General features: G+C 46.1%; 1 protein-coding gene across 2 annotated transcripts in view; it reads left to right on the top strand.

Annotated features, from left to right (window-relative positions):
- The window catches only part of LOC147620312 (uncharacterized), a 62,156-nt gene extending 41,841 nt beyond the window's left edge, over positions 1-20,315 (top strand). For both annotated transcript variants that reach the window (XM_086772508.1, XM_086772506.1), the window contains one exon: positions 19,573-20,315. In XM_086772508.1, coding sequence (XP_086628634.1) covers positions 19,573-19,920 — 348 coding nt within the window. In that variant the 3' untranslated portion in view covers positions 19,921-20,315. The remainder of the gene's footprint in view (positions 1-19,572) is intronic.
- Positions 20,316-25,663: the final 5,348 nt, after the last annotated feature.

Raw genomic sequence — 25,663 nt, 5'->3', positions numbered from 1 at the left:
CAAAACTGCCCCGTATAGTTTGGCCAATATATGGCCAATCATGATGGTCCTGTAGTTCCCGGGGTCTAGTACATCTCCCGCTTTATGGATCGGCACAATAGTGTGCATCGTCCACTCAGCCGGAAACCCCTCTGACAGAGCTCTGTTGAAGAGATGCGCAAGAGATGGTGCCAATGTATCAATAGCATAGATGAGATGCTTTCCCTGTAATCCTGTATGACCTGTCGCCCGTCCATGTTGGAGTCGGCATATGGCCCTCCTAACCATAGGTGGGGTGAAGAAGGTGGAGACTGTGGAGCATGGCTCTGTGGGCTGTGGTATAGGGGGCTGTGCAGGCACATCAGAAAGTCTCTCTGCATATGTCTGCCAGGTCTGAGGATCGGCAATAGGTGTGGGAGGACGGGGCTTTCTGAGTGTCCTCCAAGCAGCAGCAGCATCTCTGCTCATGAGCATGTGATATGTGTCCCAGTACTGAGCCTCCTCATAAGCTCGCCGCTTACGGCGGGTGAGAGTATGCATCCTCCTGCCTGCCTGCCTCCGGGTGATCTCCCCGCGAGCCCTCTGCACTCGGAGACTGCAGTAAAGGTTTCTGCACTCATCATCATACCATCGGTTCTGGGGCATGCTCCCAGATGTAGGTGGCCGTCCTGTCTGTATGTGGTATGGGAAACTCCTCGCGGCTGCGGAGTGCAGTACATGTGAGAGCTGGGAGGTGAGCATGGCCATGGGTGCCGATGGATCTAAGGCAAATAGCTGATCATGAACATGATAGACGTACACCTCGGCTAGGTCTTGAGTGAAGTGAAAAATAGTGCGTGGTGGCATGGGTGGGTCTCCAATAAGCTCCTGAAAGTGGGGGATAGGTATGTATGATCCGCCCCAATGGGGCATGGTGGTACGGTGAAGTGAGACACCATATTTGCTGCCTCCCGGGATCCCATCACATAATCCACTGTACTACTGCCACCTCCCATTGGAAAGCAAGTCAACCCACCTGAATCTGGCCAGAGTCATCCCATTATAAATAACGAGATGGTGTCAGGCCCCAAGCTCCAGCAAATGTTGCCCATATCCAGTGCTGTCAGCTCCTCCATCAGCGGAGATCCGAGTGGTCCCTGTATCCTGTGTAGCTAGCGGCTCTAGTCTCAGGGGATCCTCAAAGTCATAGATCTCGCACTGTCTGCTCTGAGTCCGTGCATTGAAGTCCCCCATCAAGAAGACTTCTTCCAGTGTCGAATAGTGTAAGATCTCCTCAGATAAGACAGAGTATGGAGACTCACTAGCCTCTCCTCCACCCGGCTCCTCGGTGGTGGCATACCGCGACCCCTTCGGAGGAAAGTAGCAAAGGGCAATATAAATCCATCTGGTCTCCGAGAGGCGTAAGCTAATCCACATGTATCTCGCCTCCGAGTCTCGTGCTACGACTCGAACATACTCATGTAACCCATGCCTGAAAGGCACTGCAATACCTCCTGAACCTCGGGAGGTGGCTTGTCTCATCCCCTGTCGGTGAGCTGACTCCCACTGATAACCCTCAACCCGTGGTAAGCCCCTCTCCGGGCTCTCATGTGTCTCTGTCATCAAGATGATATCCCGGCCCTCCATCACCTCCTCAAGTCTCCCTGGATGTGTCCATAGGACTCCATTACAGTTCCAGATTGCTATGTGTATCTCTTTGTCTTCATGTTGTTTCCTCCGTGTCTCATAGGCCAGATGGCGCTATTCGACCCTCTTCCCATCAATGTAGATGTGACCATCCCTATAATGTGCCTTCTTCCCTTCTTTGCGTGCCGCCTTGATCTTCGGCATGCATAATCTTCTGTGCTCCAGTTGCATCCATGTGAGGTCATCATCGAAGTAGATGGGGTCCCCTGGCAAGCTCCTCAAGATAGCCCGTCTTCTCATAAAGCTCATCCTACTCTCCTCGTCCGGGAACTGTAGCACTAAGGGCTTGCCTTTGGTGGAGTCCTTTGGGGTTGTCCTCCATACTCTAGTGAATGGCAGCGGCTCATCCTCCTTTAGTCCTAGCTTGGTACATAGGTTCCGCCCGTCAATCTCGGGCGTGGAGGTAGTGCTCTCTGGTATTCCTGTGACTCGGATGTTGAGGCGCCGGATCCGTCGCATCTTCTCTTCATCAAGAGTAGACTGCATCATGTGTACATCTTCTTGTACCTCCTTCTTGATGTTCTTCTTCATCACTTGTACATCTTCTTGCACCTCCTTTTTGATGTTCTTCTTCATCACTTCTACCCATCCTTCGCGGGCCGCCTCCATTTTCCCCTTGATTGTGTGGGTGAGGGTTTTGGTGATCTCTTCTTTGATTGCCTCTTTGTCCACCTCAAGAGTCTCTCCTTCCTCCCGTGGACGATCGCGTAAGGATGCCACTTCGCCCTTCAAAAGGTTGATTTCCTCCTGCATGGCGAGCTTTTCCTTCTCCCACTCCTCTTGCATGGTAAGCTTCTGTTCCTTCCATATTTCCGCTTCGGCCTCTAGCTTCCCCATGCGCGTCAATAAGTCCTCCTTGATGGCGGTGATGGTGCTGTCCAATGTCTTCTTCTGGTCCTTGATAAGATCCCTAAGGATATGATCAAGCTGGCTGATTTTGTCATCTGCAGACCCTCCCATTGTGGAGGGAGGGAATGTTTGAAAGGAGCAGGCAAATATGTGGGAGAGAGAGAGAAGAAATGGATGAAATTCAAGTCCCCATTATGTTGTTGCCTTGGGGGCGCAGACAGAGGGGGCGAATGCGAACAGCAGACAGAGAGGGCGAATGCAGGCAGGCAGCGGGAGGCAGAGCGAAGCGGGTGGGAAAAGCGGGCGCAGACAAGTGGGAAAAGCGGGAGCCGGAGCGAAGCGGGTGGGAAAAGGGGGCGCAGACAGGGGGGGCGAATGCGAACAGCAGACAAAGAGGGCGAATGCAGGCAGGCAGAGCGAAGTGGGTGGGAAAAGGGGGCGCAGACAGAGGGCGAATGCGAACAGCAGACAGAGAGGGCGAATGCAGGCAGGCAGTGGGAGGGGTGGGCGCAGAGCGAAGGGGGGGGGGGGGGGGGCAGACATAGGGGGCGAATGCGAACAGTGAAAGAGAGGCGAATGCGCGAATGCAAGCGGGAGGCAGAGCGAAGCGGGTGGGAAAAGGGGGCGCAGACAGAGGGGGCGAATGCGAACAGCAGACAGAGAGGGCGAATGCAGGCAGGCAGCGGGAGGCAGAGGGAAGCGGGTGGGAAAAGGGGGCGCAGACAGAGGGGGCGAATGCGAACAGCAGACAGAGAGGGCGAATGCAGGCAGGCAGCGGGAGGGGTGGGCGCAGAGCGAAGCGGGTGGAAAAAGGGGGGGGGGCAGACAGAGGGGGCGAATGTGAACAGTGAAAGAGAGGCGAATGTGTGAATGCAGGCAGGCAAGCGGGAGGCAGAGCGAAGCGGGTGGGAAAAGGGGGCGCAGACAGAGGGGGCGAATGCGAATAGCATACAGAGAAGGCGAATGCAGGCAGGCAGCGGGAGGCAGAGCGAAGCGGGTGGGAAAAGGGGGCGCAGACAGAGGGGGCGAATGCGAACAGCAGACAGAGAGGGCGAATGCAGGCAGGCAGCGGGAGGGGTGGGCGCAGAGCGAAGCGGGTGGAAAAAGGGGGGGAGGGGCGCAGACAGAGGGGGCGAATGCGAACAGTGAAAGAGAGGCGAATGCAGGCAGGCAGGCGGGAGGTAGAGCGAAGCGGCTGGGAAAAGGGGGCGCAGACAGAGGGGGCAAATGCGAACAGCAGACAGAGAGGGCGAATGCAGGCAGGCAAGCGGGAGGCAGAGCGAAGCGGGTAGTGTGGTAGCCACAAAATGCAAGTCAACCCTTGCATGTGTGTCACATCCATATAATATAGAAGTACAAAATATTATATGGATAGTGTCCTTTTACACTTGATATCCAAGGGGAAAAACCACATGGGAAAAAAGTGCCCTTGGTTAAGCCTTGTTCACACATAGCACTACCATAAGTGAGCATATGCCTACACACTCTTCGACAGGCAAAGCTCCCTTTGAGATTATTTATGGCAAACCATTATTGTTGCCTATTTTGAAGACCAAGGAAGAGATCTTCCATGCGGACGAGTTCGTTCGAGATTTGGATACGGCCTCTGCACAAGTTCGGAAGGCTATTGAGACATCTCAAGCCAAGCAAAAGAAAGTTGCAGACAAGCATAGAAGGAAGGTCACTTATGAAGAAGGGGATTGGGTGTTATTGCGATTTGAAAAAACAAGACTTAGAAAGTCAAAAGCTAAGGCGCTTAAGGAACCCAAGCTTGCCCCCAGGTATTAAGTCAAAAGCTAAGGCGCTTAAGGAACCCAAGCTTGCCCCCAGGTATTATGGACCTTTCAGGTTACCAATAAGACCAACGATGTATGTTATCGTTCGGACCTTCCAGATCATTGGAGGATACATAATGTCTTCCATGTCAGTTTATTGAAGCCATATACAGGACTACCCCCAGAGGAGCCTGTATTGGAGGATCCACTAGAAGTAGAAGAAATCTTACAGCCAGAACAGATTGTAATCAATTTCGTGAGAAAAAGAGGAAGGACAGTGGTTAGGAAATTCCTCTTGAAGTTTAAGAACTATTCGCCCATGGATGCGAAATGGATGCCAGAAGAGTACTTTAAGGACTACCCAGATATTCTTTGAGCTTATCAGGAAGCAGTTGGTCTAGATGTATTTGAAGTATAGGCTTGAAACGTCTTGTGATCAAGACAGATTTAAGAGGGAGGGATTGTAGCCCTAGCCCTCTTCATTGTATATATATTTATACTGAAATGGAATTGATCATTATCTTGCTTATGTAATGGTCTTGATTGGATCTGCTCTAGTTTGGGTGGCAATGATGCCAGAAAGCCCTAGGAGCAAGATTTATATATGGGTGGCAATGATGGCAGAAGACCCATTTGAGTAAAATTCTATTATTTATTAAAAAGATGAAAGCAAAAGCATGGATAAACTTTTTGGCAAAAAGCAAGGCTTCCCTCTAGTATAAAACTAGCATGAGCCTCTCTTGAGCATCATGGTTGAGGGGTGAGGTTCTTCATCATCATCAAGGCGTGGCTGTCATTGTTGAAACATGAAGCTGGTCATCACCATCAACAAGATTGTGGAAGTGTGGGGTTCATCATCAACATCATCACCACCATCTGTTGATTGTTGCTGTTCGTACTGATGCTGCTGTGCTGTGGTTGCACGTTTCCCTTGTGCACCGCCACTGTACTGTCGCCATCAGCCAACACCAGCCTGCAGCTGCTTGGCTGCTGCCAACAGGACCGCCTGCGCCTGCCTCCAGCGCATGTGTGCCACCATCCAACCGCCTGTTTGGCCAGCACCGTCGATTGGCCATCATCTGAACCTTTGCCGCCACCTGAAGCGCTGCTTGTAGTGTGCCTGCTGTGCACCGCTAGCTGCAACTTGCGCCACCAGTGCGTCGCCTGTGGCTATATGACCTGCACTTGGCTGTGCCACCTAGCCACTGCTGTTGTATGTCTAGCCGCCACTTTGCGCCACCAGTTGTTGCCTGCTGCTTGGCTGTTACGCCTGTTCGCCGCTGGCTGAAGTGCTGCGCATGATCTGCCATTTGCCAATGTTGCTGCCTGAACCACCTGATAGCGCCGTCTCTGCCACCTACCTGGCTGCTGCTGCTGCCTACTATGGTCGTTTGCTGCCATTTGTGCTACCTACAGAGAGCCTGTGTGCTATCTGTTAGCACCGCCACCTCCACCTTCACCTGATAGTGCCGCCAATACCGCCACTTGTTGTTTCGGGCATAATTAATTCTACTGTGCTTCCCCATGGACCTATCCTAGTTCATACACATCTATACAACTTCTTGTGGACCATGTCTGCTCCGGGTTTCGGCGACAAACTTTCAGCTGGTCTCCATAAGTTTCATCATCCACACTTGTCTCTTGTGTACTATATTTACAAGCTTGGACTCGGACTCGGACTCTATGCCGATGTAGAAACCCTACTCGGATTTGATGTCGAGGCACAAGATCTTGATGCCGAGCACACCACGAGGATGACCCACAAGAATCTCTCACCGTCCGAGTCCTTTGTTTGCTTTTGTATTCATTGATGTATTGATCTTGGCTTGCGAGCCCATGGATTGTTCTTGAATAAGTTCTTGAAAGGGAGTAGGGCCTATTCCCCGCTTAGTGTGTGTGTGTCCTGTGCAAAGTTCCCTAAACCCTTCTCTCTCTCTCTCTCTCTCTCTCTCTCTCTCTCTCTCCCCCTCTCTATCTTGTCTCTTTATTTTCCTCTCTTGGATACTTGGTGGAATCTGTCACAGCACGCCCCGCTGGGCTTACAGCCGGCTAGCTCTATGGATAAATAAATACTAATATTCTGCCGACAAGAAGGAGAACCTCTCATATGCCTGGGCGACTGGTTTAGGGTCCATAGAGATGAAAGCCCGACTTGGGAAGCTGAAGAACTGGTCCAAGCGTAAGCCTGGAACAATGAGTTGGTGGAGTGAGTATGGTGGATGGGAGCGTCCAAAGCATGTTTGCGAGAGGTCCTAGCGAGGAGGTCAAGACCACTAGGCCGAGTGTGTTGTTGGATGTGTAAAGATTTGTGTAAGCAGGACACACTCTGAAGAACATATTGCAAACTGTTCAAACAAGTGGCTAGGAATTTTCTCGAGCACATCCTTAGCGAGCTGGTCAAGCAAGAAGGGGACATAACCATAGATTTTCAAGCACTGGAAGAGATTGCAGAAGCTACGGAGGCCGAGTACTTAGGGGCACTGGAGCAAGCATGGAGAGATCCTCATTCGTGGGTGTTGCCTAAGCTGCGTCAGCGAGCCACCGAGTTTGCAAACTCATCTAGGATGACAAGGAAGAAGCTGAGTCTTCTGAAAAGGCAGTTGAAGAAGTGATGAAGGAATTAGAGGAAATGGAAGTTAGTGAGGTTGAAGGAAGAAAAAAATGGTCGTGAACCCGAGGATACAGAAGGAGCCAGCCCAAGGCAGTCAGGAGGTGGAGACTCGGGGGAGGTAACTCGGGAAATCAAGGAGGTTCCAGTGCGGGGGATCCAATTCCGAGAAAGATCAGGGTGCTCTTGGAGGACAAAGTGGTCAAGGTAATTCGGGAAGTAGAGATCCATTTGAGGAAAATGGAAGGTCAAGTGGGGAAAAGGGAACAAAAAAGGAAAGGAAAAGATGGAACAAAAGGACATGTTGGAAAAGGAAGCTCTGGATCAACAAACAATTGAGAGAAGGCAGGGAAGAACAAAAGCAAAGAGAGGCCGGGGCATCACAGTTGTTTGAGAAAATGACAGAAGAAGAAAAGCTGTACTGATTCCAAAAAATTAAGCAAGGATAGTTGATGACTAAGGTAGCCTACTCGGTACCTTATGTACCATATAGACATCCTCGCTGCATACCACTATTAGACAGAGACCATGTTTACAGGGTGGCTGAAGATGATAAATCTCCTTCACTTGTCAGTAGATTAGGGTTAGGTTAGGTTTAGGTTTCCTGCATGGCTAAGGTGGATGGGAACTCCATGCCACATGGTGTACAGAGAGAGAAGGGAGCTGTATATAGAGAGAGAGAGTGTTAGAGAGAGAAGACAATGCTCTAGAGAGAGATTGTGTTGCACGACTCAATGATTAGAGATTTGATGGATGTTGAAGATTCCCCAAGGACATGCTTTTGTAGGCAAGCAACCTTATCTTTTGACTCAGTCACACACCCTACATCAACGACACATGGCATATTCCATGACATCGCTGCTTACTACACACACACACACACACACACACCAGCTTACGAGGTTGTTCACACACATAATCGCACTCACACACACTAGGAGGGGATTTACACCCTAGGTTACACACATGAAGCTCCAAATACCCAACAAATCCCCCCCTCGGAGCAAAGGTGGGAATGTGATGAGGAACCTTCAATAGTCAGGAATACACATGCTCCATCTTTGGTTCGAACTTGGCATGTCCCCCGGCTGTGGGCTCAAGGGCTCATGTAACTTTGCTTAGAGATGCTTGGCTCAAGAGGCTGGTGCGCTTGGCCTCAATATTGACGTTAGGGTTTGGGCATAAAACATAAAATGAAGCATAAATGGCTTTATAATAATAATCCTAATCTAATAGAGCGAGAATGCATGAGAGGCTACATCTTGGCTTAATAATGTGTTATATTAAACATAAAATGACAGTCCTTTTATAGAAGACAACCCCTTCACATATTCTAAAGCATATGCTACCACCACATATGCCTCATGCTAAATATAATGCCAAGTGTCCTCAATAGGTGTCACATGCTCACATAATATCTTAAGGGGCTGTTCCCACACACAAAGGAACCTACACAACAGATATCTTTACAAGGGGTTGTTCCCACACACAAAGGAACCTACACAACAGATATCTTTACAAGGGGTTGTTCCCACACAACACACACTTTATACAAATCTCCTTTAACAGTGACTTTCCCTAACAATCCCTTCCTCAATGAAAAGGAGGCATGAGCCAAAGATAGACTAACAAAGTGATGGCAGCTACTAGATGTCAAGCCGCACGAACAATCTCCAAGAGTAGCATTGAACAGAATCTTCCTTTTGCACCGATCTTCGAATGTGCCATAATGAAGATGAGGTTATGAACAGAGCCCTCCCAAAACTGGATCTTCATAGAAGAGTGTCGCGTGCACCGTGCACTGGGGCACACAGTGACACTGGCATGATCACCAGTGCAAACATTTGTACAGAAGTAGTATCTTTTTCTAGGAATATTTGTCATACGCCATGACCCCATTGTGAGCCCTCGGTCCAGCAGGCACGAGCTTCGTAGGTTGGTCTCCAAGCCATAGAGGTCAGTCTGGAGTTTGTCCTCTTAACCCACTTGGAGAATTCATTAGTTAGGTGCATGTAGCAGTCAGCCTTAGCATTATGTTTGCATCAGAAGCATGTAGTAGTCATGTAGGGGCTAAGTTGTAGGAGAAGCATGCCTATGGGCCATGTTGGGGTAAAGGCGTTATGCCCACCCTTATAGTGTGTACAAGCCCATAAGTTATAGTACATAGTACACTTAGTACTTTTAATGTACTAAGTGCACTATGTGTACTAGTGCAATATACATGTGTGATAGGGGAGTCACACACTCATATCTTCATGAGTTGACTTATCCCCACAACTCTCTCTCTCTTTCTCCCTTGTTCTTCTCTGTGTATGTCTCCCACATGACCTAACCCTAATTCCATCTCTCCCACACAACTGGTATCAGAGCTAGTCACTCCTGGAGCTACCCATTTTTCAGTTGTGCGCCTTCAAGCTGCTGGCTGCACTTTCGCTAGTTGGAGAATCATCATTAGCCAGCCAACGGGCACAGGCAGTCGCGAGAGGTGGCAGCTCGGGCACGTAGAAGTGCAAGGCAGCGTTAAAGGCGTAATCGCTGGCCGCTATCGCTTGACGTAGGCAAGTGAACGCAAGTCGTCGGCTGGCGCTAGGCGAAATATAAGCGAAGGCAGCGTAGCTGGAGGCGTCGAGCGTGAGCAGCGAGCCGAAACGCAGGCGAGCGAAAGCCGTGTAGCTCTGCCTTCGCTCCACGTCACCCATGTTGAGGTGTCGAATTGCTCGCCAGAGCTACACGACGGACTGTGTGAACTGCATCAGGATCAGCTTAGTGATCCCTCCCTCTTGGCCATATCAGCCCACTTCCTTCTAGCTCATGACTCAGATGAGTTTAACCGCTGGGAAGCAGGAAGAGAAGGTTCTCGTCAGTGATATCAGAGACTAGTCGCACAGGTGCGCTGAAGCTACGAAGCAGAGAAGGAAGACTTCCTTTTGTTTGAAGAGCTTCAAGAAGATTGATCCTCGTATTCCCTCGTTTCTGCAGCACCAGCATTAGAAGTGCCCCCCCACCTGCACAGAACAGCAACAGCATCATCATCCCTTTTCCTGCAACAACAAAATTCAGCCTGCAAATCAGAGAAAAATCAGAAAATAACAAGGTATTCTGCTTCAATTTTTTTTGGGATTTGCAATTGAGCAGGTGCAATCATTAATTGAGCAGATACAGGCGCCGAATTGCTCAATTTTTGAGCAAAATTGGCAAAATTGGGTGACATTGGTCACAATCAGGATCAATTTGCAGGAAATTGGTCACAATCAGGATCAATTTGCAGGAAATTGGTGACAATCAGGATCAATTTGCAGAAAATTGGATGTCGAAATTTGGGGCTTTTGATGTAATTGTGCAATTAAGCACTCATACATGCTGTATGATGTGAAAAATCGCACATTTGGGCAAAATTGCAGCAAATTGCAGTGCAAATCAAGGGGCTTTTGTGCCGATTTGGTTGATTTGCATGCAGGCAATCGCATTTGATGCTGTGGATAATGTGTTGATGCCTTACAAGCACTCAATGTGCCTGTAAATCAAGGGGGTTTCATGTATTTGATGTATATGTGGCCAGGGGGAAGCATCGTGAACACTCTGGATGCCTTCATGTGCATCAATGTACCATGTATGATCAGAAATTGATCTTAAATCAAGGGGCTTTTCAAGATTGTATGCTTGTTGAGCTTGGCAAAGCAGCAGGCAAGACATTTATGCCTTGAATCCTCAAAAATCAGCTTGCAGTCAAGGGGCTTTTGCCCAATTTCTGTTCGGAATTGTTGTATGCAGTGTTCGTGACTGTAAAAGTCTGATTTTCACTCATTTGGACAGCCAGGAGAGCATTTATTGCTATTGTACTTGCTGGTACAGATTTGGCACAGCTTTGTGCAAGTTTTGGCATGGCTGTACACTGTTTTGAGTGACCAAAAGGTTCAATTTCAGCTGCTGTACTTGCCGGTACAGGTTTGGTACATCACAGGTGAGCACTTGGTACTGCTGTACAATACTTTGGAAGGGCAACAGAGCACATTTAAGGTGCTGTCCAAAATCTGCAGCAACCAGATTTTGGTGTTTTCATCACATAAAGTGGGAGAAAAGTTGCATTTGTGCTTCCGCAGTGGGAGATAAAGCTTGGGAGAATAAGTGTGAGCACTTTGTGTGCTTTTGGTGCAGTGTTTGCACATTTTGCAGGGAGTCAGGCATTGACAGGTTGCATATTGCTATGGCAACCACAGGTGAGAGCTCTTCATTGCTTCACATCAAGAAGCTTGAAGGCTCGCATAATTATGATATTTGGCAAACCCAGTGCTACAATGTGTTGCTCTAGAAAAAGCAGCACAAGCCTATCAAAGAAAGGGGTGTGATGCCCGCTTCTCTTACTGCTGAAGAGTGGGAAGATATGGATGAGCTGGCAAGATCTACTATCATGTTGTCTGTGTCAGACTCATTACTTTTCAGCATTCGTGAAGAGAAGACAGCTTGGGGAATGTGGCAGAGATTGCAGGACTTGTATGCCCAACAAAGTGCCTCAAGCAAAGTGTATTGGTTGAAGAAACTCATAGGTCTTCAAATGAAGGAAGGGGCGTCTATGACAGCCCATCTAAATGAGTTTAATGGTATTGTCAGCCAAGTTATAAATCAAAAGTTGGCAATGGACGATGAGTTCAAAGCCACTTTTCTGTTATGCACTTTGCCAGAGAGTTGGGACACATTCAGGACAGCCACTAGCAATTCGCATGCTATGCTGTCATATGCAGATGTTGAGAGTGCTCTTCTTCAAGAAGAGATGAACAGGAAAAACAACTCTGTTGGAAAGTCCAATGCAATGAATGCACGTGGGAGATCCCAACAAAGGGGTAAAAGCCAAGAACGGGGAAGGAGCAAGTCTCGCTCCAAAAAGGATTTGGAATGCCATTATTGTGGCAAGAAGGGACACATTAAAAAGCAATGCTACAAATGGAAAAATGATCAAAAGGAAAAGGGAAAAGGCAAAGACAAAGAGAAAGATGAAGCCAAAGATGTAAAGCCAAAGGGCAAAAGTGGAGTCAAGATTGAAGAAATCAATGTGTCACATGCAGGTGGCAGTGAGGATGAGGTCCTATTTACGTCTTCACTTGATGCCCATTCACTTCTTACAGGTGGTCATGGTATGCACTCATGGATCATTGATTCAGGTGCCTCCTTTCATGTCACAGGTTGCAGAGACTTGTTTGTCAGGTATACTGCTGGCAATGAAGGAGTGGTTTATTTGGGTGATAACCATGCATGCAAGATTCTTGGCAGAGGTGATGTGAGGCTTGTATTTTCAGATGGCTCACAGCTTATGCTCCATGATGTCAGGCATGTGCCTGAGATCAAGAAGAACCTGCTTTCTACTGGACAGCTTGATGATGCTGATTATGTTACCACATTTGGTCGTGGAAAGTGGAAAATTAGTAAGGGCTCACTGGTTGTTGCCAGAGGCTCTAAGGTGGACACTCTTTACTTTATGCATGCAGGTGTTTGTCACCATGCTAATGTAAATGCAACCGAGCTGCCGGAAATTTCTATGTGGCATAGCCGGTTGGGACACATGAGTGTCAAGGGAATGGAGCAATTGTCTCGTTTGGGTTACTTGCCTTCTCTAAAGTTTTCAAGTTTTCAGTTTTGTGAGCATTGTATATATGGTAGGCAACTACAGTGCCCCCACAAGAAAGCTCTTGGACAGAAAATAGGTCACCTAACACGAGGCTTGGTGGGAAAGTGCCAGAAGAAGTATGGACAGGGAAGCCTCCGTCATACAAGCACTTGAGAGTGTTTGGTTGCGTTGCGTACGTGCACATACGCAGGGAAATGCGCACCAAACTTGATCCTAAGTCTCACAAATGCATATTCCTAGGATATGGTGACAGAGGTGAAATGGGGTATAGACTTTGGGATCCCGTGAATAGAAAGATTATACGCAGCAATGATGTCATTTTTGATGAAACATGCATGTATAAGGAGCCTGCAAGGCAACAGGAGCCTAGCAGAGTCATCTTTGATGATGATGGACATCATGGACAACAACAAAGGGCTGTAAATCAGCCATTACAGCAGGAAAACCAGCCCTTAAATGGTGCTGAAAATGGTCCAAATGGACAGCCAGAGATGGCAGAAGATATCCCTATGGATATACCACAGTTAGAGGAGATACCGGGCATGATTTTTCAGCCTTATGGCATGGAACAGGAGCCACCAATGGGTGATATGCAGGCTGGACAGCAACCTGCAAATGATGGTCATTGGGTACGGAGGTCCACTAGACCCTCCAGAGCCCCTGACAGGTTTGTTCCAGGGGTTGACTACTTGATGCTTACTGACTGTGGGGAGCCCTCATGTTATAAGGAGGCTTTACAGAGGGCAGACAAGGCTCTTTGGGAGCGTGCCATGAAGTCAGAGATGGATTCTCTGCACAAAAATGGAACATGGAAGTTGGTGCATTTGCCTGCAGGCAAGAAGGTTTTGCCATGCAAATGGGTTTACAGGCTCAAAGTTGCACCAGATGCAAAGCCAAGATACAAAGCCAGGTTAGTGGCTAAGGGCTTCAAGCAGGAATATGGTGTGGACTTTGATGAGATCTTCTCTCCAGTGGTCAAAATGACCACACTTAGAGCTGTGTTAGCTTTGGTTGCGCATGATGATCTGGACTTGATTCAGATGGATGTGAAGACTGCTTTTCTTCACGGTGATCTCCATGAGGAGATATATATGCAGCAGCCAGAGGGTTATGCAGTGAGTGGAAAGGAGAAGCTTGTATGCAAGCTCAAAAAGAGTCTTTATGGGCTCAAACAGGCACCAAGGGAATGGTATTATAAATTTGATACATTCATGAAATCTCAGAAATTCAGGAGAAGTGACATAGATCACTGCTTGTACACCAGGAAAGCTTTGGATGGCAGTCTATTGATCCTCATCTTGTATGTTGATGATATGTTGATTGCCGGGAAATCTCGTAAAGAGATGGATGCCTTGAAGCAGAGGTTGCATCAAACCTTTGATATGAAGGATTTGGGTGATGCAAATCACATCTTGGGTATGCGGATACTTCGGGACAGAAATCAGCATGTGTTGTATTTGTCTCAGAAGGAATACATTGGCAAAGTCTTGCAGAGGTTCAATATGGACGGGGGGAAGAAGACTAGTACTCCTTTGCCTCCATATGTGAAACTCAGTGCTATGGACAGCCCACAGTCAGATAGAGACAGGGTTGATATGGCCAAGATTCCGTATGCTTCAGCTTGTGGCAGTCTCATGTATGCCATGGTTGCTACTAGGCCGGATATTGCATTTGCAGTGGGAGTGGTTTCTAGATACATGGCCAACCCTGGCAAGAAGCATTGGGAAGCAGTGAAAGGTGTCATGAGATACCTGAAGGGCACACAGGATATGTGCATTTGCTTTGGCAAACAGGATGCATTAGTGCATGGTTACACGGATTCGGATTATGCCGGTCATCCAGATAACCGGAAGTCTACTACCGGTTATGTGTTTACATTCACAGGAGGTGCTGTGTCATGGATATCCAGGATGCAGAAGTGCACAGCCTTATCTACTACAGAGGCCGAGTATATTGCAGCCACAGAGGCTTGCAAGGAGGCATTACGGCTATCTCGGTTAGTGGTTGATTTGGGTTATACAGGGGATATTCCATTGTTGCATTGTGACAGTCAGAGTGCCATCCAGTTGGCAAAGAATCCTGTCTTTCATGCAAAGACGAAGCATGTGGATGTGAAGTATCACTTCATCAGAGAGGTGATAGAGAACAAGCAAATTCAGCTTGTTAAGATTCATACGGATGACAACCCGGCTGATCTGTTGACAAAGAGTTTGCCTCCGGAGCGGTTTGCTCATTGCAGACACTTGATGGGCATTGGATGAGGCCAGTTTCAGCCTTGATATGGCCTTGTATATTATCATGTACATGCTGATTTTTTCTTTTCCTTTACTTAAGGGCACTTTGCCTTTAAGTGGGGATACTCAACCGACGTATAGTCTTTCTGGTCCTTGCGTTGGGTAGTCATATCGCTTGTTTTGAAGCATTGTACAGCATTCTCCAAAGAATTAATATAAGCAAATACTCCTGCTTGTAGGGGGGGGCCTTCAGTGGGTAATTGGGACCCAATACTATGTCGTCTACTTCTCTTCTCTCTCTCTCTCCTCTATGAATCAGATTCTAAAGATCTCACCGCATAAAGGTATAAAGAAGGCCCTGTTGTGCATTACCACAATCAAGGAGAGGATGAAGTGGATGACTTTACTTACTCCATCAAAAGAAAGGGAAATTAAATGGAGTGATAACAGCAAATGTGTGTACAAACTTGACCCTTGCAAAGTATAAAAGCATACTAGATAAGCCTAAAACCCAATAAAACCTAACTTGTGAAGCTCAACCTCAAATCTCAAAAGCATTTACACAGCTAGCAATGATAAAGGACAAGTTCTCCAGCTGAATATTCGTGGCGGGATTCTAGAGCCAACAAACTAGTGAGGTATAAGATCTTGATGTAAACTAGAATTGGAGCATAAAAAACGAGACTGGTTGCTTCCCATTACCTCAAAGTGTCAGGAGATTGCAGTAGGTAAACGAGACTGCCACTGAACTAGGTAAAACAACTTGATTGAAGCTGGAAGAGCTAGGAACCAGCAGATTGCTTCTGTCCACCATGGGGCCAAACAAGAGCCACTGAGCCTAGCCAAAGAACCACTTGGCCCAATTGAACTGCTTTGTGTAGCTCTGTAAATCAGCTTGTAGAAAACCACAGTCTTGGTACCTTCTCTGCAGAAGACCAATTGATTTGGACTGGTAGATATTATGATCAGGACAGAAGCAGAGAGGCTGTAGGGGTATAGAGCTAATGGGACTGTAAGCGCACAACAGCTTGGGCACGTAGAGTAGGGCAGACATTGCAAAGGCCTCCCAAAGCTTGGCCAACGAGGACCAAACCAAACCAGAGACGGGGGAAGTGCACAGAGGCGGGAGCCCGCGGGAGGCAAGGCGACATGGGGTAGGAGCCGCAGGGAGGCAAGGAGAGTTGCTTCGAAGGCTTGCAGGGAGGAGCTCGATGGCCTTCAGCGTTGACGACAGTTGCACAAGATACGAGCGAGAACTGCTACAGAAGGCCCAGTCGAGCGGGGGATAGGCAGGTACAAGAGGGAATGCCGGGGTGAGACTCAAAAGTGAACAGGAGCATGTCAGAGGTGTCCATGGCTGATGTTGGGCCAGTGGCAGCGTCGAGACCAAGGACACGCACATAATAGAGTTTGTTGAGGCCAAGCCATTGGAGAGGGAGGAAGAGCCCACCCCAAGCACGAACATAGAGATAAAGTGTGGTGACAAAATGTAAAAAACTGAACGTAAAAGTAAAGAAGTAGGTAGCTGATGGAGAGGGCAAGTGGATGCCACTTTGTTAGCCTAAAAACACGTCTGTGAACACGTGTCAGAGTCTAACACCTGTCTTCAGCTGAACACATGTCTACAGCTGAACACTTGTCAATTGAATACCTGTCAGCTGAACACTTATCAGCGGAACACCTGAACCCTTATCAGCTGAACACCTGTCATGGTCAGCTGGGATCTTGCTTGTAAGCCCAGCAGGGCATGCAGTGACAGAGTCAACCATGTGTCCAAGAGTTATAGAGATAGAGAGAGAGAAGGGAGAAAGAGGGCAAAGGGTTCTTGCACAATACACCACACTGAACGGGAACATGCCCCGTCTCCTTTGAAGAATTTATTCAGGAACAATCCACGGGCACGCTGGCCAGGATCAATACAACAATGAATACAAAAGCAATCAAATTGGCGATGTAGAATCCCAAGTCGAAGTCGGTGTCGGGGCATGAGATCTCTGATTCCTGAGCACACCACGGGATGACCCACAAGAATCTCTCACTAGGCTAGTACTAGATCCAATATCCAATTCGAAGTCCAAGTCCTAGTCCAAGTCGAAGTCCAAGTCGAAGTCCAAATCCTAGTTCTAAGTTTGAATCAGAGCTCCCAAACCTGAAAGATATCCAATGTACTCAATACCCAATCTTTAATAAAATCCTCAGGAAGCTTCTCGAAAAAGCAAACACCAAGGTGGCAGCATTGGTGGCGGGCGGCTCGACATGGGCGGTAGCAGTGCATAGAAGTGGCGGCGGAATTGGGCGGCGGCAGGGCCGGGCTGAGCTGGGCAGACGTGGCGCAAGGAGGTGAAGCCAATGGTGAGGTAGAGATGATCTCCACAGTTTATCCACGGGAGATCTAGCTTACAGTTATCCATGGTAGAACGGGGATATCCAGGTCAATCCCACTAACCAACATATTATCCCACATCCTCCTCTACAGTACAGGAATCAACAACCAGAGGGTTTGGACAGAAACTCCTGCTACGACGAGAAGAGATCTAGATCCTCTTCAGTGACACGTCCGGTTAGACACAAGGATTTTGAGAGGACTCCTAATCTTCTTCCTGGCTTTGAGGATGGCCCTTGAATGAAAAAAAAACTAAAGTGCAGAGTTAAAGATGGTGTTGGGTTTCAGCTTGATCAGGTTCTTTGTCCCAACAGTTTACAGGAAACCCGAGAGCTATTACTGTCTTCCCCTGTTTGTGGATATTGTGGCCTCCATGACCATGAGTCACTTCATTGCTCAAAATTGATAATTTTGAGTGATTCGGAGGATGAGTTTGAGCAACGAACTCAATACTTTTATAAGCTTTTAACCTTATACTTGTAACTATGCCTCCACTTATAAGCCTCTTCCCACGTTAGGAATATCTCCCCATTAGGCGCCCCGCCCCATGTCCGGCCTCCAACCTAACCCTGCAATAGTGTGCACCTATCTTGGACGTATTGTCATGGCTTTAACCTCCATGTCTCTCCTTGCACATGCTCCACTCCTACACACACACGCATCATGATGGAACCAGCATAGTGTAGTTGTCAGATCCTGTGTAAATACTAACATGGTGTCAGAACCTTTTCTCCCTACCTCTCCAGCTGTGCCTCTTAACTCTTGCTTAGCTCTTCTGCGTACGAACAACTAACCTTTGCAGTGCCTGCCTGCCTCTGCCGTTGCCTCAGCCAGTGCCGCCTTGCACTGCATTGTGCTCCCCTATGCCAGCGCTGCCCTGCCTTAGTCATCGCTTGTGCGTTGTCTTCTTTGTAGCCGCCTACTGCCCACCTGTGCAGCGTCTGTACGCCTGCCAGCGCCCACCTGCTACCGCCTTCTTTACAGCAGCCACCTGAGCTGCCGCCACCACTACCTCTGCGCACCATCAGTACCTGGCAGCCCGGTTGTGGCTCCTACATCGATACTACCTGCAAGTCAGAAATCAGTTTTGGGGCTTTCCTCAAATGAGTGAAAATAATCTAATTGAAGGTATTATTTCAACAAAATTTAGGGCTTTTGCACAAATCAGCCCTCTGCATCAAAATTTTAGCTTCTACAACTTGAAAAATTTGGGGGTTTCTTTCAAATATGGAGAAATTCATCAAATTTGATATCCAACACCCTCAAGTTTTTGGGACTTTTCCAAAATTAAGCTTCTTGCATCAAATTGGAGTCTCTACATCAATGAAAATTTGGGAAGAGGTCGTAAGTACAATTACAAGTCCTCTGCCTTGGTCCTGGAGCCTAAAATGATAGCCCAAGTGTCAGTCGCTTGGCAATGCCGATGCAAAAGGGAAAACCTTCATCAGTACATCATCGAGAAGTTTTTAATACTTCCAAAAAACTATCTAAGTCCTATTATGTTTGAGTCAAGGGGTCTTTGTCCGGGTAGTCCCCCAAAATCTGAATATTGTGTGTGTGTTTTTCATTTTGTAATGGCTTGTTGCTATAAAAGGCTCCATCATTCCTGTTGTACCCTTGCTTAGGTCTAAGGGGGTTGTCTTGGTGAGTTGATGTAGGCTGTTATTTGTTGGTCAAGTTCCTATTTCAAGCTCAACATGAGAGAGACCATGCTTTGCCATGCTCATGTGAACGTTTGAGCCATGCTCATACCTGCAGAGCCTTTGAATCTGCTGCGGAGAACATGCCGATTGAATATGACTTGCTATCAAAATCCCTATAACGGGAGGTCATGGGTCATTTGTAAGCATTCAAGATGAGGTTGCATAGTCAAGACCAAGGGCAAGAGAGCCAAGAGGGCACGCAGTTGGAAGAGCCGAGTATACCTCCAACCAGCATTTTCGATCGACACACACGAGAGGACAGTAAGCATTAGTTTATGCACATCACCCGAGGCTCATATCTGATTTGGATCTTTGCTAATCGTTTTGATTATTCATTCATTTAGTGATTTAGAAAAGGAGTAGATTAGGTAAAGGGTCTCTCTCCTCTTTCTCTCTACTTCTGTGTGTCATCATTGCACACATGATTAGCGTTGACCTTTCTTGCTTAGCGTTAATCATTATCAATCACGCTTCCTCATAGTTAGTTAGCATCATGTGACACTTAAATGTTGTGGTGAGAAAAAAAAGTAGATGAAAAAGCCTTGGGTGTATATAATGTGGAGACTGGGTTATTGTTTAAGGATGGTTCAACTTACTCACTACTCTAGTGTGATATATGCATTTACTTTAGCCTCATGTTTGATGTATTCTTTAAAGAAATTGTTGTCAGTGTCAAAAAATGAAATTATGTGATTGGTTCTATCTGTTGATGAAGTCTTTCTTTTTGTTTTGTAGACTTACATACAAACATTGGAAGCATCTTTGCAAGAAGAGATGTCACGCCATGCCCCCCTTTATGGAGTTGGTTTGGATGCCTTGTCTATGAACGAATTGGAAACATTGTCTCGCATTCATGAAGAAGGCTTGAGGCAGTTGCGAGCCCTGCAGCAACAAAGAAAGGGTGGTGGAGAAGTCATGGTCACAAGCCATCTCGATTCTTTGGTGAGTATTTCCCCATTGCCTTCTCCTCTTGGTATTTTTCCGACGCCTCCTACTGTAGCCATGGGATTGCCCAATGGAGTGGGAATGCATGGAAATGGGCATCTAAATGGGACTGGGGGGCCGTGGTACGCCCCAACATGATGGAGCTTTCTTGCATTTCTTTGATTTTTTTATTGGTGGCGAAGTGTCTGGCTATGCTGTTACAGACTCCACAAGATTTGTACCATTCAAAATAGGTCACGTATGTGACTGTTAGCAGTAGGCAAGCCGTACACCACACTCTGAAGAGTAGGCCAGGGTGCACAATGGCAAATTTTCTTAAGAGGTTGTGGCAGTCTGTTTATATGATGGATGCCCAGAGATCCAAGTGGGCACTTCCCCGACATACAACTCTCTTGGGTGATGATTAGCCTTTGTTTGTACCATTCTCAAGTACTGTCTGCAAGGGGGAGATCCTAAGCTGCTTCATTTTGTGTCATTCACATTTCTATGAGCTTTGAGAAATGATTGCTCCATAAAGCATTTTCTTCTTTTTACCCGGTGTCTCTTATTTAAATTGAGCTTGTACATCTCACCAGGGACGCGATCTTACAAAGTTCTCTCTCGACCTTTTTTGTACAGTCGTTATCCATCTGCATTCACATTACTTCTATGGTTGCCTGCACTTCACAGAGAGTCAAAGAGGAGGGGACTATTTTGTAAGGTTTGGTTAATGCACTGGTCTTGGTGAGTGCTAATTTCTATACAGAAAGTGCTGTCTGGCCATCTTGTTACAGAGAGAAACATGACCGCAATATACTTCTGCATGAGTTTGCATAACCTGACTACTTTACCCCAAATGGGTCGCTACAGTAGATGGTGACACGATGTGAAATCCAAGTCATGGTCCAAAGATCAACGTCAAGCACGATGATCAGCCTCCGAATCAAAGCAGCCTAGATATATTGAAGTTTTTTTTTGTTAATTACGAGGGTTTTCTGTACCCAACTGACGTGTTTTAGAGGTATATATGTGAAGGCATAGCTAAACTCCAGGATCTTCACATTTAGCTGCCAGTAAGGGTGGACCAGGCCGACATAGTGTTCTAGCGCTCAACATGTTCTGATTGTGTGCCTATATACACGCTAGTGCATATATACCCTCTTATGCTAGGGGACTAAAATGACATTCATCCAAATCCTAGCAACGATTAAGCACTAGTGACTGCTAGACATTTATGAAACATTTTAGCAAGCTGCCAATCACCCAACTACTGTAGAAACACATACATTCAGGACCAAAACCTCCAGCTTTGTGCTGTTTCTCTAAGCAGGAATCTAGAAATGTTTAAAATTTGTGCTTGCTATACTTCCATGAGAATTGGTTCTACATCAGCCAACAAATTGGCCTAGTGTCAAATCCTTAAAAAAAAAATGTGAGTGGGTACTTCAGGATCCCCATCCTGTAAATTTGCCAAGATACCTCGCATCAATTCTGACCACATTCCCCCAATCCACTGAAGTAGAGTTGGCCTGTAGTATTGTTCCCATAGCAGGGCCTAGCAAGATACATCAATTCAGACCACATTCCCCAATCCACTGAAGTAGAGTTGGCCTGTAGTATTGTGCCCATAGTAGGGCCTAGCAATGCCAGACCAAGTCTAGTTAAAGGAAGATGTTAAAACCAACCAAAGACATTTGTAATAGGTTAATCCACAATTTGGTTTACACTAGATAATGTGCTGACATGTCTGTTGATTGCACAACCTAATTTCAGATATATAAACATTTTTCCAGCTAAACAGTGCTAAATAAATACAATGTCATTGCTTATAAACCGAACCGCATAGCATGCAATACCAGTAACAACCAAGCTTTCAGGTGCTTCTGGACTCCTTCACCAAAGATGCATATTTTCCATCTAAGCTCAAAATCAATGCTAGATTTTTTCTTTGGGATCCATTTTTGCCATTTCTGGACTTTTATGCTGTTTTAGAACAAATGCAAAATGGTTGCTTCATGCAGACAAGAAGTAAGCCATCTAAATGATGGAATATAAGCCATCTAAATGATCTTAGTTCACAACTACTAAATTTATTTATTTATTTTCTTGCAAGTAAAAACCTCATTTGACATCAAAGATATCTGATATTAAAGTGATATATCGAATGTGTGCTCAAATACAAATTAAATGTTTAAGACCATATTGACTAAGTCAAGAAGAGGGCTGCGTACTTTGATCTCTTTTCTTTACATTAATTAGTGGCCGAGGCCATAAGCTATTTCTTAAGATCAGCTCATGTTGGCATTCTTGGCCTTCCATCTTTCTATTAGAGGAGATCAATTGCTCATGGATAGTGAGTTTACCTTTATTGAGGCTTCACAGATGTAGGGGTGCATGAGTCATTTTTTGTTTAGGCACATTTAAGGAGAGAAAAAACAATTGAAACAAACATGTTTGATCTTGTAGAATATTCTAAAGAAAGTGCTATATTAGACTAGATTTGGCATCTATTAGAGTGGTTGTGGTTGTTTCTTCTTGCCACAACTTTATAGCTTGATGGTTCTCATGACCCTAGGGCACAAATCTCATGGCAGACTACAAGCAAGGAGGAGGGTTAGTGATAATCAATCCTAATATGCAAACTATGAAAACTCATTATGCATGGCCTTCTTGTAGGCTTATAAGCTTATGCAATACGTCAAGGAAAGTGGGGGGAGTTAGAGCCCCAGTTGAGATGCATCCTCACAAACGTACATATAAGGATGCATTTTTCCACATTCCTTGTTTCCCTTGTCAAGGCGTGGTGCTTAAATCATGTCAGTAAGAACATTGCGTGGATGAGTCAATATACGAAGTTAGTGGATGTTTATAGTGTTTGATAGAGGGCTAGTCTCTTTTATTGGTGCATGTAAGGCATTGAAAGGCATGCCCCTAATCTTTAAAGTGAGAGGAGACTCTCCTAATTAGGACTATTTTCACGCACTGGTGTACCAATTCAAGCTATTGAAATTCACTAGAATGAGGGTCTATATTGTTTCTGTTTTCAGTGCTCATGCACCCTCCGTCGATTTTTTTTTTGGCATGGCTTCAACTAGTCTATGAGGCCTGCTAGTTATTGGTAGATTAGAGCCACATGGCTTACCTTAAGATACATTCACATTGGTAGATTAGAGCCACATGGCTTACCTTAAGATACATTGACATTGGTTTTGAGAGGCTTGGGTGTATTTGTCGGTAATGTGAGATCCATTGGTTTTGAGAGACTTGGGTGTATTTGGTAATGTGAGATCTAGTGTCATTTGAACTATTCTTCTTCTTCAATAATCGTCTTGTAGTATGAAGAGGGTAGAGGGGCCAATAAAACGATGCGTTCAAAGACCACACTATACCCTTATTACCTCTTAATCTAATGTTGATCGCTTCTAATGGTTCCTTTCCTAATGGAAAATCTTAGCTCAAGCATTGTTTAGAGGCCTTCGATGATTCCTTTCCACACATTATGGCAACATCACATCATCTGACATTATTTTTCTCACACCCACCAAGAACAGGAAGGCCACCAAGGTCCACAAGCTCCTAAATTCTACACATGATATCAAAGTTTCTAGGGCTACGTCACATGTGTGAAAAATGTTCGCCATTAGAGAGAGAGAGAGAGAGAGAGAGAGAGAGAGAGAGAGAGAGAGAGAGAGCACCACTGAGTTTGATCCCCACCCTAGATCCTAAATACTTTGCTTTGATCCCCACCCTAGCTCCTAAATTCTACACATGATATCAAAGCTTCTAGGGCTACATCACATGCGTGTTAAAAATGTTCTCCATTATATATATATATATATATATATATATATATATATATATATATATATATATATATATATATATATATATATATATATATATATATATATAGAGAGAGAGAGAGAGAGAGAGAGAGAGAGAGAGAGAGAGAGCACCACTAAGTTTTTGATATGGCTCTATCGCTCTAGGCATGTGTAGGGCTTCTCGAACATCATTTAGAGTGAAGGCCAGGGTTAGGTTGGCATTTCTGGTATCTCGGATAATGTGTGCATAGATGGGTGTCGTATGAGGATATGAACCTTAAACAAGTGTGTTGAGGTTCGGCCCCCCATGTGGTGGGAAGAGCAGCTAGCCTGCTGAGACCTAGTCTCTCCATGTGCATCATAACGTTGGGTCTCTTTGCTCTTGGGTGGTAGGTGCGCTTGCGCTCTTGTTAGCACTCTTGGTTGTGGTAGGTGAGCTTCTGCTCCACCTTTTTCTCTGATTGGATCCAGTTGTGTATCATATGCCCATTGACTTCTTTAAGCATCTCCACTCCAAGGGGGGAGAAGTCGATGCCAGCCACCTGCTGGTACTCCAACAGGTTGTGGACCTTGGTGGCCTTCCTCTTCTTGGTGGGTGTAAGCAGAATAATGTCACGTGATGTGGTGGTACTCCAAGAGCTTGTGGACCTTGATGGCCTTCCTCTTCTTGATTGTTTTTGGCACAGGACCAACTTGTCTCTATGAGGCCTACCAGTTATTGGTAGATTAGAGCCACATGGTATTTGTTGGTAATGTGAGATCCATTAGTTTTGAGAGACTTGGGTGTATTTGGTAATGTGAGATCCATTGCCATTTGAACTATTCTTCTTCAATAAATAATCGTCTCTATTTCTCTAAGTAGGTGTATGGCTTCTCGAACATCATCTAGAGGGAAGGCCAGGGTTAGTAGGTTGGCACTTGTGGCATCTTGGACAGTGCAAAGATGGGTATCGTATGAGGATATGAACCTAAAGCAAGTGTATTGAGGTGTGCCCCTCCATGTGGTGGGAAGAGCAGCTAGCGTGTCGAGACCTAGTCTCTCCATGTACATTATAACCTCGGGCCTCTACTCTTGAGTGGTAGGTGAGCTTGCACTCTTGGTTGTGGTAAGTGAGCTTGTGCTCCACCTTTTTCTCTGATTGGATCTGGCTGTGTATCACATGCCCGTTGACTGCTCTAAGCAGCTCCACTCCAAGGGGGGAGAAGTCGATGCCAGCCACTTGCCCCGGTACTGCAAGAGCTTTTGGACCTTGGTGGCCTTCCTCTTTTATTGGTGGTTGTGAGAAAAATAATGTTAGATGATGTGCTGTTGCCATGATGGCAATTGGTGAGAGGAATTGAGAGAGTATTGCAGGGGGCTGTGAAGGTGTGGGTGCCTTTTGGCAAAAATTGGCAAGCGTTCGACTCTTAGGAGAGTGAATAGTGAAAAATGAGAGGAAGGCCCCAACTTATATAGCTTTTTAGTGGGAAAGCACGTATAAAGGTTGCAACATACATACGCAAACCATTCTTGGGAATATGCATATATCGGGAGAGAGAGAGAGAGAGAGAGAGAGAGAGAGAGAGAGAGAGAGAGAGAGAGAGAGAGAGAGAGAGAGAGATGCTCCTTCTGCTTTGAGTTAACGCAAAGGTCATTAATGAATATCTCTAGGATCTTCCAAAAGACAAATCTTTGAAAGTTGGCATTGAAAGGTGGCAAGTACATTAGCCAAGCTGAATGGTAATACGATAAGGGTAGGTTCCCCACTCGGTACCAAATATTTTCTTGTATTGATGAAATGGGTCATCAATTGTTACGCTTGAGAAGCCATTTAAAAAGCTACAAGCTTTTGATCTTTCCAACATGTAAGGCATTAACCTTTTTTGAGGTTAATATAGCTTTTCGGTATTCTTGGGAATGATCTCACTATTGGCGAGATAGCCACTCGATGTGCTCGATTTCATACATAAATCCTGTGTCGAGATGAGCTTGTTTAGCTCTTCTTTGATCATTTTTCCCTATTTGGAGATTCATGTGGTAGGCTCTTTGTTTGGATAGTTTTGCGCCTTTTATGGAGAGGGATGGTGTGTTTCACCAC

This window comes from Cibotium barometz, chromosome 32 (genome assembly GCF_041138505.1).
Source record: "Cibotium barometz isolate CiBa-2024 chromosome 32, ASM4113850v1, whole genome shotgun sequence".
NCBI lineage: Eukaryota > Viridiplantae > Streptophyta > Polypodiopsida > Cyatheales > Cibotiaceae > Cibotium > Cibotium barometz.
This window is presented reverse-complemented; position numbering and strand designations above follow the sequence as displayed.